This window comes from Heptranchias perlo, chromosome 17 (genome assembly GCF_035084215.1).
Source record: "Heptranchias perlo isolate sHepPer1 chromosome 17, sHepPer1.hap1, whole genome shotgun sequence".
Taxonomy (NCBI): Eukaryota; Metazoa; Chordata; class Chondrichthyes; order Hexanchiformes; family Hexanchidae; genus Heptranchias; species Heptranchias perlo.
The window spans coordinates 52253640-52272450 of NC_090341.1; the positions used below are offsets into that span (position 1 = coordinate 52253640).

The 18811-nt window shown below is 45.5% G+C and overlaps 1 protein-coding gene across 2 annotated transcripts in view; it reads left to right on the plus strand.

Annotated features, from left to right (window-relative positions):
• rad54l2 (RAD54 like 2) overlaps positions 1 to 18811 on the plus strand; it is a 145862-nt gene that overhangs the window by 109808 nt on the left and 17243 nt on the right. For both annotated transcript variants that reach the window (XM_067998996.1, XM_067998997.1), the window contains exons 9-19: positions 327 to 460; positions 1434 to 1630; positions 4520 to 4862; positions 7372 to 7549; positions 9664 to 9912; positions 10518 to 10636; positions 11507 to 11622; positions 12883 to 12982; positions 16028 to 16233; positions 17625 to 17800; positions 18578 to 18774. In XM_067998996.1, the coding sequence (XP_067855097.1) occupies positions 327 to 460; positions 1434 to 1630; positions 4520 to 4862; positions 7372 to 7549; positions 9664 to 9912; positions 10518 to 10636; positions 11507 to 11622; positions 12883 to 12982; positions 16028 to 16233; positions 17625 to 17800; positions 18578 to 18774 (2015 nt within the window). The remainder of the gene's footprint in view (positions 1 to 326; positions 461 to 1433; positions 1631 to 4519; positions 4863 to 7371; positions 7550 to 9663; positions 9913 to 10517; positions 10637 to 11506; positions 11623 to 12882; positions 12983 to 16027; positions 16234 to 17624; positions 17801 to 18577; positions 18775 to 18811) is intronic.

The following is an 18811-nucleotide window of genomic DNA, read 5'->3' on the forward strand; positions in this document are numbered from 1 at the left end:
CTGGACAGTTTAGTGAATGAAGGTGCACAATTCCTTCTTTGCAAAAAGATACTGAAGGTACTTTGGTGCTCCTGATCATGTTTTGCTGAGTGCTAGTTACCAAAGGGTGGGTATTCGGGAGTGGGTAGGAAGAAGTAGGAAGAGAGGGAGGTTGTTACTGGGAGGAGTATCTTGGCCAGTCTTTGCAGAGAAATGGAATGTGAACTGAACTGATTCGCTGTAGAGTAGATGCTTCTGTTGGGGCTTAGTACAATATGGGAGCTGGGGGTGGAAGGTTGCTGTTGTGCAGAGTCGGTGCTGGCTGATTGCACTCTTGTTGATTTCAGGTGAACACTTTGCAGAACTGGTTGGCCGAGTTTAACATGTGGCTGCCTGCCCCAGAAGTGCTTCCTGCGGATTACAACTCTGAGGAGATCCAGCCCAGGAGTTTCAAAGTTCATATCCTAAATGACGAACACAAGTATGTCCTGTTGCATTTTTTTTAAAGGGAGGGGATCCGGGGCCTGATCTGGCCCAAAGAAGGGCGAGGCTGCACGAACGCCTTGAATTCCAGAACTCTGGTTTGATTGGGAAGTTCAGGGATGGTAGCTGCAAATTTGTCTTGGGCTTGTCCCTTCAACACTGTTTCTACCAAACCTTGAAACCTAGTGCAAACCAAATGAAAATGAATGTGAGAGCACGACAAGCTCTGTTAATAAATGCGCTGTTTGGTGTGGCACTGAGCCGTACAGACCTGGAATGGCCCTGTCTGTTCAGGTGAATATTAAAGATACTATACCACTATATAAAATGATCTGGGTGTTTTCCTAGTTTTCTGGCTAACATTCCTCCCTCATCCAAGACCACTAAAAATAGATCAACACGTCATTTACTCACATCTATTGCTGTTTGTGAGATGTTGCTGTGCACAAGATGGTGACTGTTTTTGCCTGCATAAGTAGTTCATTGTGAAGTGCTTTTGAGACATTTGAGATGTGATGAGAATTTACATTCAATACAAGATTGTTCTTTTCTGCTCACTGTCCAGTAACTTCTGGAAAATGTCTATGCCCTTTGTGAATGATCGTGCTCAACTGTGATGTCCCCCACAGTTGAATAGTCTACCGACACACACTAGGCTCTCACTATGAATACCCACTGGAGCAAGATATCGGTGGGGGGGAGGGGGTTGCCCATGAATCTATAACTTAGCATGAGTTTCAGGAGAGGAGGGGAAACAATTGGAGGGAGGAATAAAGCCATGGGAATGTGGAGGCACTAAACAAACACTACCATTATGGGTAATGGCAGTGCCCAGAAGTGTATTCCATTGTATTTTGATGCTTTGGTGGAACTGGAGCCTGGCAACCCATTGCACCGACATATAATATGTATAGTAAAAGTGTACCCATGATGTGCTGAAACTATCTGAATCACTCTCTCTTTCTCTGAAGAACAACTGTGGCCCGTGCCAAGGTGATCAATGAATGGTCGACTGACGGCGGCATGCTGTTAATGGGGTATGAGATGTATCGCCTGCTGTCGTTGAAAAAGTCTTTTGTTACCGGGAGGAGGAAGAAGACAAAGAAACCAGCGGGGCCTGTCATTATAGATCTGGACGAGGAAGATCGGCAGCAAGAACTGTTGATAGGTAATAAAGAAAGAAGTTGAATTTTTATAGCACCTTTCACAACCTCAGGTCATCCCAAAGTCCTTCACTACCAATGAATTACTTTTGTAATATAGTCATTGTTATAGAGACATGTTGGGCAGCCAGTGTGCACACAGCAAGATCCCACAGCCAGTCATGAGGTGAATCACCTGTTGATCTGTTTTGGTGTTGGTTGAGAGATGAATGTTGTTCAGGTTATTGCAAGAATTCCCTGCTGTCTGAACAGGCAGATGGGGCTACGGTTTAACAACTCATCCAAAACATGGCACCTCCGACAATATAGCACTCACTCGGTTCTGCACTGAAGTGTCAGCTACATTACACGCTCAAGTTCTGAAGTAGCGCTTGAACAACCTTCTGACTCGGAGGTTAAAGTCTGACCAGCTGACGCTTTACGTGGTGCGGGAAGGAGGAGGACGGAACCATGGGATCTTATAGTAGTAGTCAACTCCACTGGTGATGTTTTGACCATCAAAGTTTATGGCACAAAAGGAGCGCATTGTGCCCTTCATCCCTGTGTTAGCTTTCAGCTAGGGCAATCCAAAACTCTTCCCACTTACTCATTGTCTCCCCATGGCCCTATACCTTCCTTTGCTTCAAATATTTATCCAACTTTCCGTTAAAGGATGCAGTGGTCTCTGCCTCAACCACTCCCTGCGGCAAAGCATAAGAACGTAAGAAATAGGAGCAGGAGTAGGCCATATGGCCCCTCAAGCCTGTTCCGCCATTCATTAAGATCATGGCTGATCTTTGACCTCAACTCCACTTTCCTGCCCGATCCCCATATCCCTTGATTTCCCCAGAGTCCAAAAATCTATCTCAGTCTTGAACATATTCAACGACTCAGTATCCAGAGCCCTCTGGAGTAGAGAATTCCAAAGATTCACAACCCTCTGCATGAAGAAATTCCTCCTCATCTCAGTCTTAAATGGCCGACCTCTTATCTTGAGACTATGCCCCCTAGCACTAGACTCGCCAGCCAGGGGAAACAACTTCTCAATATCTACCCTGCCAAGACCCCTCAGAATCTTTTATGTTTCAATAAGATCACCTTTCATTCTTCTAAACTCCAGAGTGTATAGGCCCATTCTAATTAATCTCTCCTCATAGGACAACCCTCTCATCCCTGGAATTAATCTAGTGAATCTTCATTGCACCGCCTCCAAGGCAAGTGTATCCTTCCTTAGGTAAGGAGACCAAAACTGTACACAGTACTCCAGGTGAGGTCTCACCAAAGCCCTGTACAATTGTAGTAAGACTTCCTTACTCTTGTACTCTAACCCCTTTGCAATAAAGGCCAGCATGCTATTTGCTTTCCAAATTGCCTGCTGTACCTGCATGCTAACTTTGTTTCTTGTATGAGGACACCCAACATTTAATAGTTTCTCACCATTTAAAATATATTCTGCTTTTCTATTCTTACTACCAAAGTGAATAACTTCACATTTCTCCACATTATACTCCATCTGCCACTTTCTTGCCCACTCACTTAATCTGTCTGTATCCCTTTGCAGTCTCTTTGTGTCCTTCTCACAGCTTAGTTTCCCATCTAGTTTTGTATTGTCAGCAAACTTGGATACATTACACTTGGTCCCTTCATCTTAGTCATTAATATAGATTGTAAATAGCTGAGGCCCAAGCACTGATCCTTGCGGCACCCCACTAGTTACAGCCTGCCAACCTGAAAATGACCTGTTTATCCCTACTCTCTGTTTTCTGTCCATGTAGTTCCCTGTTTTCTCTCTTTCGCTCTCTCGCTTTCCTTTCTTTCTTGAATAGCGGTGTTACATTTGCTACCTTCCAATCCGCTGGGACCATTCTAGAATCTAGCAAATTTTGGAAGATCACAACCAATGCATCCACTATCTCTGCAGCCACCCCTTTTAGAACCCTAGGATGTAGGCCTTCAGGTCCAGGGGATTTGTCGGCTTTAAGTCCCATTAGTTTGTCCAGTACTTTTTCTCTAGTGATATTAATTGTTTTAAGTTCCTCAGTCTCATTTGCCCTTTGGTTCCCCACTATTTCTGGTATGCTTTTTTGTGAATTCAACTGTGAAGACACATACAAAATATTTGTATAACATCTCTGCCATTTCCTTATTTCCCATTATAAAGCACACCATGCTCCAATGGTCCTATACGCTTCACAATCCCCAACAAACCAGCTGACTCCATAAAGTTATGGTGGTCTCCTGTGCTGTAAATTCGTAATCGGTCCATTGTGTCTATTCTGGCACTTTCATAGAGAAATCCAAAACTAATCTCACTGCCCTTCCTCTGCTTCAAATGTTTATCTACTCTTCCCTTAAAAGGATGCGATGATCTCTGCCTCAACTACTCCCAGTAGCAAAGTATTCCATACTTCCAACAGCTGTGTAAAGGAATGTTCCTAACCCCCTCTCCTCACTTTCTTACTGACAATTTAATTTAATGACCCCTTGTCACTGACTCCCCAACCAAAGGAAATTAGTCTTTCACTATTCACTCTTATCAAAATATTTCATTATTTTAAACACTATTAAAATTTGTCTTGGCATTCTTTGTTTCAACATAAAGATGGAAGACTGAACCTGTGTTGCTTGTAATTTAAAATTCAGTACCAGTTAGCTTGGGGATAGCAAGCTTGATAGTGGGCATTTGCCTTGAAGCATGAAGAATTTGCATTTTTGTTATAATCGTGGAATGAGGTGTACAGCAGTAATGACTTTGGAAGATGGAGATTAAATAGAATTGCTACTGTTGGAGGAACTTGCTTTGTCCAAGATCTGAGTCACTTATTTATTTTGGAATCCACATGTTTTATAATGTTATGTTAAATTCGTGCTGCATTCTACTCCTGTTCATTTGATCAGATTTTTAATTTACTCAGGGATTGAGAAAGCACTGGCCAGGCCGGGCCCCGATGTAGTTATTTGTGACGAAGGCCACCGCATAAAGAATTGCCACGCCAGCACGTCTCAGGCTTTGAAGAGCATCCGTTCAAGGCGGCGGGTGGTCCTGACTGGATATCCGCTTCAGAACAACCTCATGGAGTACTGGTGTATGGTGGACTTTGTCCGGCCAGACTTCCTTGGCACCAGGCAGGAGTTCAGCAACATGTTCGAGCGTCCCATCCTGAACGGGCAGTGTATCGACTCCACACCGCAGGATGTCCGTCTGATGCGGTACCGCAGCCACGTTTTACACAGCCTGCTGGAAGGGTTCGTACAAAGGTGAGCACTTGGATGGGAGGCTTGCAAAGTTACAGTTGTATAAAGCTCTGTTTAGACCGCATCTGGAGTACTGCGTCCAGTTCTGGGCACCGCACCTCAGGAAGGATAGATTGGCCTTGGAGAGAGTGCAGATTCATCAGAATGATAGGCTTGTATTCCCTTGAATATAGATGATGAAGGGGTGATCTAATTAAGGTGTTTAAGACGATTAAAGGACTTGATAGTGAGAAACTCTTTCCTGTGGTGGGGAAGTCCAGAATAAGGGCACATAATAAAATTAGAGCTAGGCTGTTCAGGGGTGATGTCAGGAGGCACTTCTTCACACAAAGGGTAGTGGAAATCTGGAACACTCTCACTCAAAAAGCTGTAGAGGCTGGGGGTCAATTGAAAATTTCAAAACTGAGATTGATGGATTTTTGTTGGGTAACGGTATGAAAGGTCACAGAACCAAGGTGGGTAGATGGAATTAAGATACAAATCAGCCATGATCTAATTGAATGGTGGAACAGGCTCAAGGGGCTGACTGGCCTACTCCTGTTCTTATGGATCCTGGTCAGAATTTTCTTATGATCTGTTTAGGGGCCTAATGTGCTCTGAATGTCGTGTTTTTTGTGTCTTTTTATAATTAAATTTTTTTGGCTGCTTTTTTGTTGTTCGGCAGTCCACTCGCTGACCTACGGCCAGTCCCCACCCAGTAGGCTGATTGCAGTACCACTGATGGTAGCAGTTTATTTTTGCTGCCAAAGGTCGGGAAAACCCCACATTTTGATAGAGATGTCAGGTGTTTACTTCCAACAGAGATCCTGACTTTTGAGGCAGTCCAGTAAAAGTAAATGGGGTTAGGAGTCTGTGCTTGTGTGTGCACAAGCACACACGTCAGTCTTCCTGCTTTGTATCCCATATTCTTTAAAGCTCCTTTGGGCACATACAGTGGCCTATTTAAATAACTTTACTAAACAGCACTGCTCTAGAAAACCACTTGCAGTACACACTTATGACAAGGGGTCCAAGAGGGGTGGCTGCACCGGGGGTCGGGTCCCGTGGGGGGCAGGCTGCAGCCATAAGTCAAGTTGTTATGGGGTATAATCGCCCCATGGGCTTGTGAGAACAAGAATTTTTTTTTTGAAAACTGTTGATTCAGCTCCATTATAATAGGCCCTGAATCACTTAACTTAGAACAATAAGCACCAAAGTTAACACTTGCTTACTTCAACCTCATCTGGGCCTTTTATTTTGAAGATCTGCATCATTTTTACTCTTTATCTTTTCTCCAGCAAAACTAAGTTAAGGTGCTTTGGGCCTTTCTTTTTGAATTAGTTCCCCAAGGCCTGGAATTATCCTGGTCACTCATCTCTGAACCCCTTCCAAGGCAGCTTAATACCCTTTGAGGTAGTTTGACCATAAGAACGTAAGAAATAGGAGCAGGTGTAGGTCATACGGCCCCTCAAGCCTGCTCCGCCATTCAATTAGATCATGGCTGATCTTTGACCTCAACTCCACTCTCCTGCTCAATCCCCATATCCCTTGATTCCCCCAGAGTCCAAGAATCAATCGATCTCAGCCTTGAGTATACTCAATGACTCAGCATCCACAGCCCTCTGGGGTAGAGAATTCCAAAGATTCACAACCCTCTTGGGTGAAGAAATTCCTCCTCATCTCAGTCTTAAATGGCCGACCCCTTATCCCTGAGTCTATGCCCCCTAGTTCTAGACTCATCAGCCAGGGGAAACAACCTCTCAGCATCTACCCTGTCAAGCCCCCTCAGAATCTTATATGTTTCAATGAGATCACCTCTCATTCTTCCCAATCTCTCCTCATAGGACAACCCTCTAGTCCCAGACCAAAACCGCATCCCATACTCCCGAACTGGCCACAGCTTTGGCCCTTACAATGTCAGTATAACTTGTTCTGACCTGTAATCCAGTGCTCTCCAGCTGACTCCCAGTATCCCCTTTGCCCTTACTGATGACTCCTTACACTGACTAGATGCTCTCGAGATATAATCCTTCTACGGCTCCTTCTATGCTGTAACCATTCTGTGATTCTTCTATGATGAGACCCTTTCATTTTGTTTACTGTTGCCTTTTTTTGAATAAGATCCTACATTTAATCATCAAATTTATATAGTCAGTCTTGTCCTATCATCATAATTAATCCATCTGTCTACTTGTTATCTACCCACACTGCTTTATGTCTGAGAGTTTAATAATATTACTACAGGCACCCTGTCTATATCATTCATAGATACTGTGAGCAGCAGGGGTGCCAGGACCGCTCCCTGTGGAATTCCGCTTGTTACTTTTCCCCAGCCAGACCATTTTTCCATTCATTGCTACCATCTGTCTCAGGCACCACTCTTTGAATATTTTTTTTTAAAAGAGTAAATTATTTTTAAAAGCTGCCAGTTCCTCACTGTGTCCAGTAAGAAACTTATCTCGCCTGAGGCTTTCAAATCTATTTTATTATGGGATGCTGTTTCAAAGGATTAACGACGTTTGACTTGTTACAGGCGAGGCCACGATGTTTTGAGAGGGCACCTTCCTGATAAAGAAGAACATGTGCTGCTGGTCCGCCTCTCCAAAATTCAGCGATCGCTGTACACTGAGTTTATGAATCGCTTCAGAGATGCAGGGAACAGTGGCTGGCTGGGGCTCAACCCTCTGAAAGCATTCTGTGTCTGCTGTAAGGTAGGTAGAAGGATGGAAACATCCCTTTGGGTTTGACAGAACCTCTTGTGTCTTTGTTCAATATACTAAGCAATCACGGGCTGGTTTCTTGACAACTGAATAACTGCTGTTATTGATACTCTGTCAGGTAAGGTTAGGGCATGTAGAACACCTTTAACTCAAGTCCTCAATCTCAATTGTGCTACAACAATACAACTTTACTCTTACTTTGTTTAACCCATGTTGTACCTGAGCTGGGAATTTTTGATGGACAGTGTAGAGGGAGCTTTACTTTGTATCCCACCCGTGCTGTACCTGCCCTGGATTTTTTTGACGAAGTGGCAGCCTAGTGTGAGAGCGAGATGGAATAGGAGGGTTGGGGAACAGAATGGAAACCTCAACCCATTCTCATCTATATGCACATCCTGGTAGCACAAATACTTAGTCAGATTTGACAACACACAAGACTAGCATGGCCCATGTACGAGGATGACTAGCAGATTTTGTGACATGTTTGTGCTTTGCATTTTAAGTTCCCATTGGCTGTGTCTTAAAAGGGCACCATCTTCATGCAGCATTGTTTGGCAAGCCTGTTCTTGTTTGCAAATGAGGTGCTTCTCAGGGCTGTTTCCATCATCATATCACTTACAAGTGAGAAACGATGGGTAACTCTGCTGGTTCCATTCTCCCTCTGCACAAAAGCAGGTTTGAGCACTTTTTGTTGAATAGGGTTCTCTTCTGTTTGCTTCTGGGCAGTTATAATGAGCTGTACTCCAAGGCCTGCCATATTCCACTGCTGCTGTCGGTGGCAGCCCTGTAATTGAAGGGAGGTGGATTACCTTTTTTAAATTCGTTCATGGGATGTGGGCGTTGCTGCCGAGGCCAGAATTTATTGCCCATCCCTAATTGCCCTTGAGAAGGTCGTGGTGAGCCGCCTTCTTGAACCGCTGCAGTCCTTGAGGTGAAGGTTCTCCCATAGTGCTGTTAGGTAGGGAGTTCCAGCATTTTGACCCAGTGACGATGAAGGGATGGTGTGTGACTTGGAGGGGAACGTGCAGGTGGTGTTGTTCCCATGTGCCTGCTGCCCTTGTCCTTCTAGATGGTAGAAGTCGCGGGTTTGGGAGGTGCTGCCGAAGAAGCCTTGGTGGGTTGCTGCATTGCATCCTATGGATGGTACACACTGCAGCCATGGTGCGCTGGTGGTGATGGGAGTGAATGTTTAAGGTGGTGGATGGGCTGCCAGTCAAGCGGGCTGCTTTGTCCTGGATGGTGTCGAGCTTCTTGAGTGTTGTTGCCGGGGAGCAGAGGCCAGCTGCCCGTGCACAACGTGCAGTTGTTTCTCCATTGGCAAGTCCCACAGCACTGGCGATCCGGTGCATTACTGAACTGCGTCTGCTCCAAGCCATTATGTAGAGGGGGCACAAGAACACATCTGTAAAAGGCCACGGTCATGTAATATATTAGCTTGGCTCAGTTGGTAGTACACTCGCTTCTGAGTCAGAAGGTTGTAGGTTCAAGCCCCACTCAATGACTTGAGCCCATATTCCAGGCTGATGGTACTCAGGGAGCGCTGCATTGTCAGAGGAGAATTCCCTGGTCCTCTCTGAATAATGCCATGGGATCGTTAATGTCCACCTGAACCATAGGAATAGGCAGACAGGGCTTAACTTGGTTTAACATCTCATCTGAAGGGTGATCACTGAGTGTCACAATCAAACACACTCCTACCTGTCAGCCTTGGCTCAATGGAAGGACGCCTCTGAGTCAGAAGGTTGTGGGATCAGCCCCACTCCAGAGACTTGAAGTGGAGTATTGTACGCCGCGAGTGTCGCCGGTGACTGGAGGGAAGTGTCGTATTCCGCCTGTGACTGGAGGGAAGTGTCGTATTCCGCCTGTGACTGGAGGGAAGTGTCGTATTCCGCCTGTGACTGGAGGGAAGTGTCGTATTCCGCCTGTGACTGGAGGGAAGTGTCGTATTCCGCCTGTGACTGGAGGGAAGTGTCGTATTCCGCCTGTGACTGGAGGGTGTGTTGTCATGTTATAACTATGCCACTTCTGTGTTCAGGTAGGTGGGTGTTTCGTGTGTGACGCATTGTAAAGTTGAATGATTTTTGTTGGTTTGCTCCCTCTGCCAGATCTGGAATCACCCAGATGTACTTTACGAGGCACTGCAGAAGGAGAACCTGGCCAACGATCCAGATTTGGATCTTGAGGTAAATGACCTTAACGCGGGTACGCCGAACGCACGCGCTCTGCCGATTGGGGGCAAAAGGAAAACCGAGAGCGCGGCTGCCACCGGAGATTCTGCAAACAGCAAGTTCACCCAGAACGTCGGATTCAACCATTTCCAGGAAAAAGCCAACCAGGTCATCACATATGAGTGGGTAAGTGCTGTCCCTTTTCTTTCCTGTTGTCTGTACTTAGGCTTTTCCCCCTTTTTTTTGTGACCATTCCTGCTGGAGGTTGGGTCACAGCAGGTCCAGGCTGTCTGACTTGGCTGCTGTTGCCAATAAATACTGTTCCTTGAGCAGCTGACGTGAGGGAGATGGTGATTTCCAGGCCCTCATTCAAAATAATTTTATCTTCTCCCTCTTGTTCAACATCTGTCTCTGTCGAGATGACCTGCTCTCGTGCCCCTTCCACTTCCATTCTTCAGCCAGTTTTTGGGAGCTGCCTTGTGTTAGTCCTCAATCTCCCATTCCCAGCCCTGCCCCCAAAGGTGAGGTGAAGCCTCGGTCGGGGAGAATTGTCTGTGTAGTGGCATTCCGTCACTTATACTGCATCACGTCACCTTTTACAGAACCTCCCTCCTCCAGTCCCTTTTAGCAAGCACTCTGATTCCCACTGGGCTCTATTCCAATAACGGGCTTAGCTAACTGCCTATTTATTTTGGTCACTGCTCTCTCCCTTGTGTAAAGTACTACATGATCTTTTAGAGTCTAATACAGTTGAATTAAGTGGACAGCTCTCTCTGTATCTGTGTCCTCAGGCTAAGGATGTGTTGGCAAACTACCAACCCGGCTTGCTAGAGAACTCTGCGAAAATGGTGCTGCTGTTTGAGCTGATTGAAGAGAGCGTGAAGCTCGGGGACAAGATCCTTGTGTTTAGGTAAGAGAGCTTTAAGGGGAGTGGAGCACGAACTGGCTACGAGCCAGTCGGACGTTCCTGTTGAATGCAGCCCTTTTTATTCAGCTTTCTCCCGAGGGCGCTGACTTGTGCTGGGATGTGGTTCCGTAGGAAGCCCTCGGGTACCTTGCCCGTGTGCCTGCTTCTTGTGCTTGACTCCAGACAGTGAACATTAGGAGGCCGTTTTGACAGTGTGGAGCATCACAGCCTCGGCTGACCCTGCTGTCGCCCTGTACCCACACGTGCACACTATGTGGCCAACAGGAGTCTTGTTTGATGTTTTGGCCTCCCCCTGCCCAGGGGTGCTGAGCCCAATTGTAGTGCCCCTGGCTCGAGGGTCACTTGGGGATATTGCAACACTGCACTGCAGAGTGACGTGATTCACTTCTGCACTTACCATTCCACGTACGGTGAGCTCATGGTTCCAGTTGTGTACTGGGTGTACAAATCTGACTATAGAACGGGGTGCATCACTGGGGAGGGGGCGGTACAGGTCTGTGACTAAATCGGAGTGCATAACTGGGGGGTACAGATCTGACTAGATCAGGGTGTATTACTGGTGGGTACAGGTCTGTCACTGGTGGTGAGCAATTTGAGGGGATGAGCTAAGCGTATCGCAAGAGAAGCATCTTGCACAACATCAAAGTGTATCGGCACCAATATGTTGAATAAACCTAGCAAGAACACTGTATTGATGACTTTCTGTAGTTTCCTCCCAGGTGGTGAAATGTTTAAATACAAGTCTCTAATGTTTAACAGTGAGAGGCCCTGATCATTATGGGAATTGTGGTTTTCAGTCTCCTGAAGTTTTCACTATTTTTGTCCGTTTGTTTCTGGCCCTCCTTTCTGTAGCCAGAGCCTTTCCACACTCTCAGTCATTGAGGAATTTCTCGGAAAGAGACCAATGCCAGCAAAAGCAGGCTCCGAGCAACAGCCACAACCCTGGATCCGGAATGTTAACTATTACCGTAAGTATCCACAGGGGCCGCACAGCAGTCTGCCTTTCTAATTTAAATCAGAGAGGAGGGAAGGTTTAAGATCACAAGTAATATTGAGATTATCTCACAGTATATCTTAATACTACATGTGGTCTTTTTTTTAAAGTAGGCAGCAGTGCCATCTAGTGGATAAACTTATATACACCCATACACTACATGTGACCTGTTCCTTGTACAAAGTTTTTTTTTCATTAGTTCTGTTTCAGCTTTTTATTTTTATTCTGATGAAGACCTGCCTAACCACCTGCGATTTATTCAGTGAATACTGTACCTCCTAATAAGGAGCCCTTTTAAAAATCAAACTGTTGCAAATATTTGCTGTCAAACTCTTCACCCTTCTCTCTGCCCCCTTCCTCCCTCCCCCATGGTGGTTGCTCAATAAATGGTTCTTTGTGACTGTGCCTGTTAAAAGGTATTAAGCATTCCCCAGGGAATCAAAAGGTAAATTGAGGGGAGGGGGAGGGAGTACTGACGGTGGAATCATTCAATTTTTTTTCTTCTTTCAAAAAATATACCATTTAAATTCATAGTAGGAGGAGGGTGATTCTGGTTATAATCTCTCACCAGTTCCTGCATGTCATATCTATATGAACATATAAAAGGAAATGGATGTTGTGATCTCCACATTGTCCTCCCAGCTCTTAGTGATGCAGCCTCCTAGGGGAGGTTTAAAAGAAAAACCGCAATGGTCAGTTTAGCAAAAACGGAGAAACTCTTCCGACTCCCTTAAGCAACCAAGCAAGCTTTAGGAGAGAGATTAGTTTTCCAAGGCGCGTCACAATCTAAACTAACTAAACCACTTACCCCCATAACTGGAAATGCCCTTTTCTCTCAGGAACTTGTCACATTCCCTTTTTGATGGACTTTATCGACCCCGTACTCTCCAAGTTTATTGCAACGGGTGATGCTACAAAAAGAAATACTTCCTAAGCTCTAACCCAACTCTGTCTACAGATTTTATACACATGATTTCGACTTCCACCATCCCCATCCATTTCAAATAACCTATCATCATTTTAAAATTGTCAGTCATATCCTGCGTAAGCCTGCACTTCACACAAAATAAATAACACCAACCCTGGGAGCCTATCCTTTGTGTGAAGAAGAGGATTTGTGTGTGAGATTGCAGATTTGTCAGGCTTGAATTTATTTAGTTACTAGAGATTGTATCCAGTGGTACCAAAGATAATTTATATCCGTGTTTTATGAAATATTCCTCAACTGTCGCAGGACTGGATGGAAGCACATCCGCTATGGAACGAGAACGGCTGATCAACCAGTTCAATGATCCTCGCAATATCAAAGCCGGTCTCTTCCTGCTGTCTACTCGGTGAGTTCAATCTTGCTGCGATCTGTCAAAGACCAGTGGATCAATTTTACATCATTGGTATTTATGTGGGCCCCTGCCCCTCCAGTGATCCTGACATAGCCCACTAGTTCTGGGATGCTGCTCGAACCTGGGGATGCATTTAATTGGGAGGGGAATTTAACACTAAGCATGTGGAGTTGCTTTGTGGTGAATCTGTGCAATTGGCCCTCCAGCAAGTCAATGCTCAGGATTAACAGGAAGTCCATGCTACTGATTCTATCCCTCTCCCTAGCCCCACACTCGGGAGCCAGAATGTTTGTAGTCTTGTTCTCCTGAGCTGAGCTTTAAATCCCACATCCATTCCATTACTAAGAGCGCTTACGTCCATCCATATCTGCCTCGGTCCGTCTGCTGCTGAAACCCTTATACATGCCTTTATCAGCTCCAGATTTGACACACTGGTCCCCCATCCTCCATCAACTCTGCAACTTGTCCAAAATTCTGTATCCTCTCCTGTACTAAGTCCCATTTGCCCATTATCCCTATTCTTGCTGATCTACATTGGCTCCCACCTCCTTTAACGCATTAAATTTAAACTCCTCATCTATAAGTCCCTCCATGAACTTCCTCCACCCTGTCTCTGCAATCTCCTTCCTTCCAAATGCTCTGTTTTTCTTATTCTGGCCTCTTATGCATTTTCGCCTCCCCCTACTCCACCATCCTTCAGCTGCCTTGTTCTTCCTGTTTGGTGCTCCTCTTCTGCCTCTCCACATTCAAAATCACCCTAAAACTCATCTCTTCAACTAAGCTTTCAGTTATCCCTCCTAATTTCTCTCGGTGGGTCGGTGACCATTTCCCGGTCTGTTTTAATTTGTGAAGTGTTTTGGGACCTTTTTTATATTAAAGATGCTGTAAGTAGTTGCTTCTGCCGTGAAGTCTATAAGTAAGGCTCTATAGACTGCAGATCCTATTGTAGATCTGGTTTATATCACTGATTCTTATGGGTTGATTTAAGTTAAAGACTGCAAGAACATTCAGTGTGGGATTCAACTAGTGCCACATAGCTGCAAGGTCCGTGATGCAGAGCTGCAGTTCCAAGCATGACAGATGGTGAGCTCGTTGTGGGTCAGCTAGCACATCGATATTAATGACTTGGATGAAGGAACAGAGAGTGGCAACCTTGTGACATGGGTTGGTAATTGGTTGGGAGTTAGGAAGCAGAGAGTAGAGATAAAAAGAACATTCTCTGATTGACGAGGTGTGACAAAGTTGTGTTCTCCACGGATCTGTTCTGGGGCCTCAGTTTTTTCACCATATATATATATATCCGTGACTTGGATGAAGGAATTGTTGTATATCCAAGTTTGCAGATGACACTAAGTTATGACGCACAGTATGTTCTGCAGATGTGAGCAGGAAGTTGCAAAGGGACACAGACAGATTAAGCGAGTGGGCAAAACTATGGCAGGTGGTGTTCAGTGTGGGGAAGTGTGAGGTCATCTACTTTGGATCAGAGAAAGACTAATCGGAATATTTTCTTCATGGTGAGAGACTAGGAGCTGTGGAGGAGCGAAGGGATTTAGGTGTCCATGTCCACATCAGTAAAAGCCAGTGAACCGTATCAAAAAGGCTAATGGAATGTTGGCCTTTATCTCTAGGGGGCTGGAATACAAAAGTGAGGAAGTTCAGTTGTACAGAACCTTGGTCAGACCCCATCTGGAGTACTGTGTTCAGTTTTGGGCACCTCAGGGAGGATATATTGGCCTTGGAGGGGTGCAGTGCAGATTCACCAGAACGATACAGGGCAAAAAGGGTAAAATTATGAGGGGAAGCTGCATAATTATGGATTGTATTCCCTTGAGTTTAGAACATTGAGGAGTGATCTAATCAAGGTGTTTAAAATGATAGTGATTCGATGGGGTCAGTTGAAACTTTCATGACTGAGATTCATAGATTTTTATTAGGCAAGGGTAACAAGGGATATGGAGCGAAGACGAGTAATTGGAGTACAGATCAGCCATGATCTAATTGAATGGCGGAACAGGGTCAAGGAGCTGAATGGCTGACTCCTGTTCCTATGCTCCTGTAATAAAACTCTCTCTATTCTTCCCACCCCTCCTGCACACTTTCCAGTCTGATCAGGAGCAGTGGGGGGCTTGGTAGGCGTTTCACCTCCCCAGCCTGTCTAAGTAGATCCTGAGTGTGGGAGACGACGCAATCCTACACACCCATCTGAACATATCCAAAGATCCAACTCTCTCAGCAAAATGTCTGGTGTGACTTCCCAAAGATCACCAAGTACCCCATCAAAACAGACCCAACACAATGCCTCCCGATAGTGATCGGACCCAGAATCACGAGTGAGCACCTGTACTTAGTCCAGATAGGGAAAGACTGTGCATTACACAGTGATGGTGACTGTGACCGCCCCACCTGGCTAGTGTGGGTGAGGCATGATGTGAAATAGCCCGGTCTGAGAAATCGGGTATTCAGAGGTCGAATCATTGGTTGAAATCCGGTCCCTATTTCTGACCTATTGGCCAGCATGCCAAGATAATTCAGGCACCAAGCAAAAGGTGCAACACTTTTACCACCCAATTCTAGTTACTGGCACAACCAGTGCCTACCTAGGCAAGCAAAGCGCAGCAGTACACTGACCCAGCTACTGCTGAAGAGTTGGTCCCCAAGGTCATCACCCAAGCCATGGTGTATTCTATTACACCAGATACTGTGCAGCATGAGTTTAATAATATTACGTGTTAGGTGTTTTGTAAGTGCAGAGCAATTGCAATAAGAAAAGATTCTTCACACGGTTTTCAATTCCGACTCATTCTTTCCCAGGACCTCTCAACTGTGGAACTCCTCGCGGCCTTCAAGTTCCTTTTCCTTTCACAGTCTACAAGCTTTTAAAACCCACACTTTGTGTCACCAAACTGCAACCTCCTGAATTCATCTGTCCTGTTCTTCCCAACCTTCACTTGCAGTTTTAAATTGATAAAGTCATCCAGTAACTTCTCCCGAAGTTGGCATTGTCCTCGGCTGACCGATTGTTTCATTTCTCCGCAGAGCTGGCTGCTTGGGAATCAATCTGGTTGGAGCCAATCGGGTGGTGGTGTTTGACGCATCCTGGAATCCCTGTCACGACGCTCAGGCAGTGTGTCGCGTGTACCGCTACGGTCAAAAGAAGCCCTGTCACATTTACCGGCTGGTGTCCGACTACACGCTGGAGAAGAAGATCTATGACCGGCAGATCTCTAAGCAGGGCATGTCCGGTGAGAGTGCTGGGCTGCACTGTCTGGGGATAAGAGGCAGACAGTCATGCTGATGAAAGTTCGTCGACCTGAAACGTTATCTCTGTCTCTCTCTCTACCGATGCTGCCTGACCTGCTGAATGTTTCTGTTTATTTCAGATTTCCAGCGTCTGCAGTATTTTGATTTTGAATCAGAGGGTAATGGCCATAAAATTTATGATGGGTGGGGTCTCAACAGCACCATCTGATGGTGCTCCAGTGTACTGCACCATAGGGCATGGGTTACTGACCCATAGGGCATGGGTTACTGACCCATAGGGCATGGGTTACTGACCCTAGTATTCCAGTTCCCAGATTCAGAATTCTGATCAGTTCCAATTCCAATGTCCTGTGTTTTTTCTTTGACATTTTTTTGTGAATTCAAGGTGAGGGATTTTAGTGCTGGGGAACTGAGCACTTTTCATTTCAGGCATGCAGTGTCAGCATCAAGCTCTTGCAGAGTCAGGTACAAGATGGTTAGATGCAAAGTAAAGCTCCTTCTACTTTGCCTCAACAAGCAGCCCTTGACTGCACCAGTGTGACTGTTTTCCCTTTACTCTCACCAGCCATCCTCTGGCCTCTGACTGAGATTCCCAATTAGTCCTGTCGATTTTAGCGAAAGGGAAGGGAACTGACGGAAATGAATGTTGATTTAAAAGCAATTCTGTGCTGCTTTTCTGTTGGTGCAGGTGTTCAAGGATGTGCTTCACAAATTGCGACAGTTAGGGTTGGACCTGTAACCCCTGTTGGTTTAAGGGAACTGATGGTCATTTAGCTTCCAGGATCTTCAAAGATCATTTCAAGGCTGTGTATGAATTCAGCTCTTCCCAGCTGATTTGGGTGTCCCTTCCATGGTTTATTGAATGTTTGCCATCCCTTTGTACTAATAGAGTGCTGCACTGTCACAAAGCAAGGCTCCGTCTGTCCCCTCAGGTGGACGTAAAAGATCCCACCATATTATTTCAAAAAAGAGTTGGGGCATTCTCCCAGTGTCCTGGCCAATATTTATCCCTTAACCAACACCTAAAATTGCTGTTTGTGGGACTTTGCTGTGCAGATATTGGCTGCCGTGTTTCCTACATTACAACAGCGACTACACTTCAAAAATACTTAATTAGCTGTAAAGCGCTTTGGGGCGTCCTGAGGTTGTGAAAGGTGCTATATAAATGCAAGTTCATTTTTCTTTTCTCTGATTGATGTGAAGCTCTTGAATTACTGTTATAGGTTGTCATATACTGAATCCACATAGACCGTAGCAGTCTCCAGCCGAGGTGCTGTCCCACACTTACTCCGATGATTGGGGGGGTTATATAATCACCAAGAAATAAGCTAAACGAACCACCAGTGAATGCTTGCTCTTCTCTATCCCCTAGACCGTGTTATTGACGATCTAAACCCAGTGCTGAATTTCACCAGGAAGGAAGTGGAATCACTCCTGCATTTTGTGGAGGAGGAACCTATTTCACCAGACGTGAACTTTGAGGAAGAAAAATTATGTGACGAAGTGATTCACAGAGCTTGTGCCAAACATAAACAACTTGTCACCAAGGTATCACTTTCCGTATTCAGTATGTAAGCCTCAGGACCAGCTAGGAGTGCAGGTTCACCTTCACGTTCCTTATGTGATATGGTTCTATGTCGATATAAGTTAGTGAATGCACAGTGTGCTGAGCCAGCCAGACTAGTGGGCTCAATCCCTGGTCTGTGCTGAGTTCACTGATCTCCTCTAAGAGGTGGTAACAATTGGTCTCTGCACTGGGTCGGGGAGGGGACAAACAGTCAGGAGTCTTGCTTTTGACTGCTGCCCCGTAAACCCCTGGTAGATGTGCGAGGGTAGTATCAGGCGTGGCTGAGATGGAATCCAGAACAAGGGGACATAATCTTCAAATTAGAACTAGGCCAATCAGGAGCAAAATCAGAAAGCACTTTTTCCACTAAGGGGAGTAGAAATCTGGAATTCTCTTCCCTCAAAAGGCTGTGAATGCTGAGGAACAATTGGAGCTTTCAAGAGCGAGATTGCTGGATTTTTTGTTGGGTAAGGATATCGAGGGATATGGAGCAAAGGCGGGTAAATGGAGTTGTTACAGATCAGTCATAATCTAATTGAATGGCCTACTCCTGTTCCTATGTACAAATGGATGTAGACCTGCTGATTTTAACGTCTTAATATTTTTCACTCAGTTTTAAACCTGGGTCCTTCCTGCGTTGTGAGGTTCAGTACCACAGCTGACAGCACTTTTACACACTGAATTATCCAAGGTTCTTCTGCGTGCTCTATCAGCAGGATTCCTTTCCTTGCGAAATTAACTGGCCTCTCTTCCTGCAGCAACCTTTCCAGCACGAGTCACTGCTGATGGACCGCAAGGAGTACAAGCTGACCAAGGCAGAGAAGAAGGCAGCAAAGAAGAGTTATGAGGATGAGAAGCGCGCGTCAGTCCCATACACCCGGCCATCTTACGCCCAGTATTACCCAGCCAGTGACCAGAGCCTTACCAACATCCCCATCTTTAGCCAGCGGCATTGGTATGTAAGCGTGTGTATTGGCAAGAAAGTGTGTCTG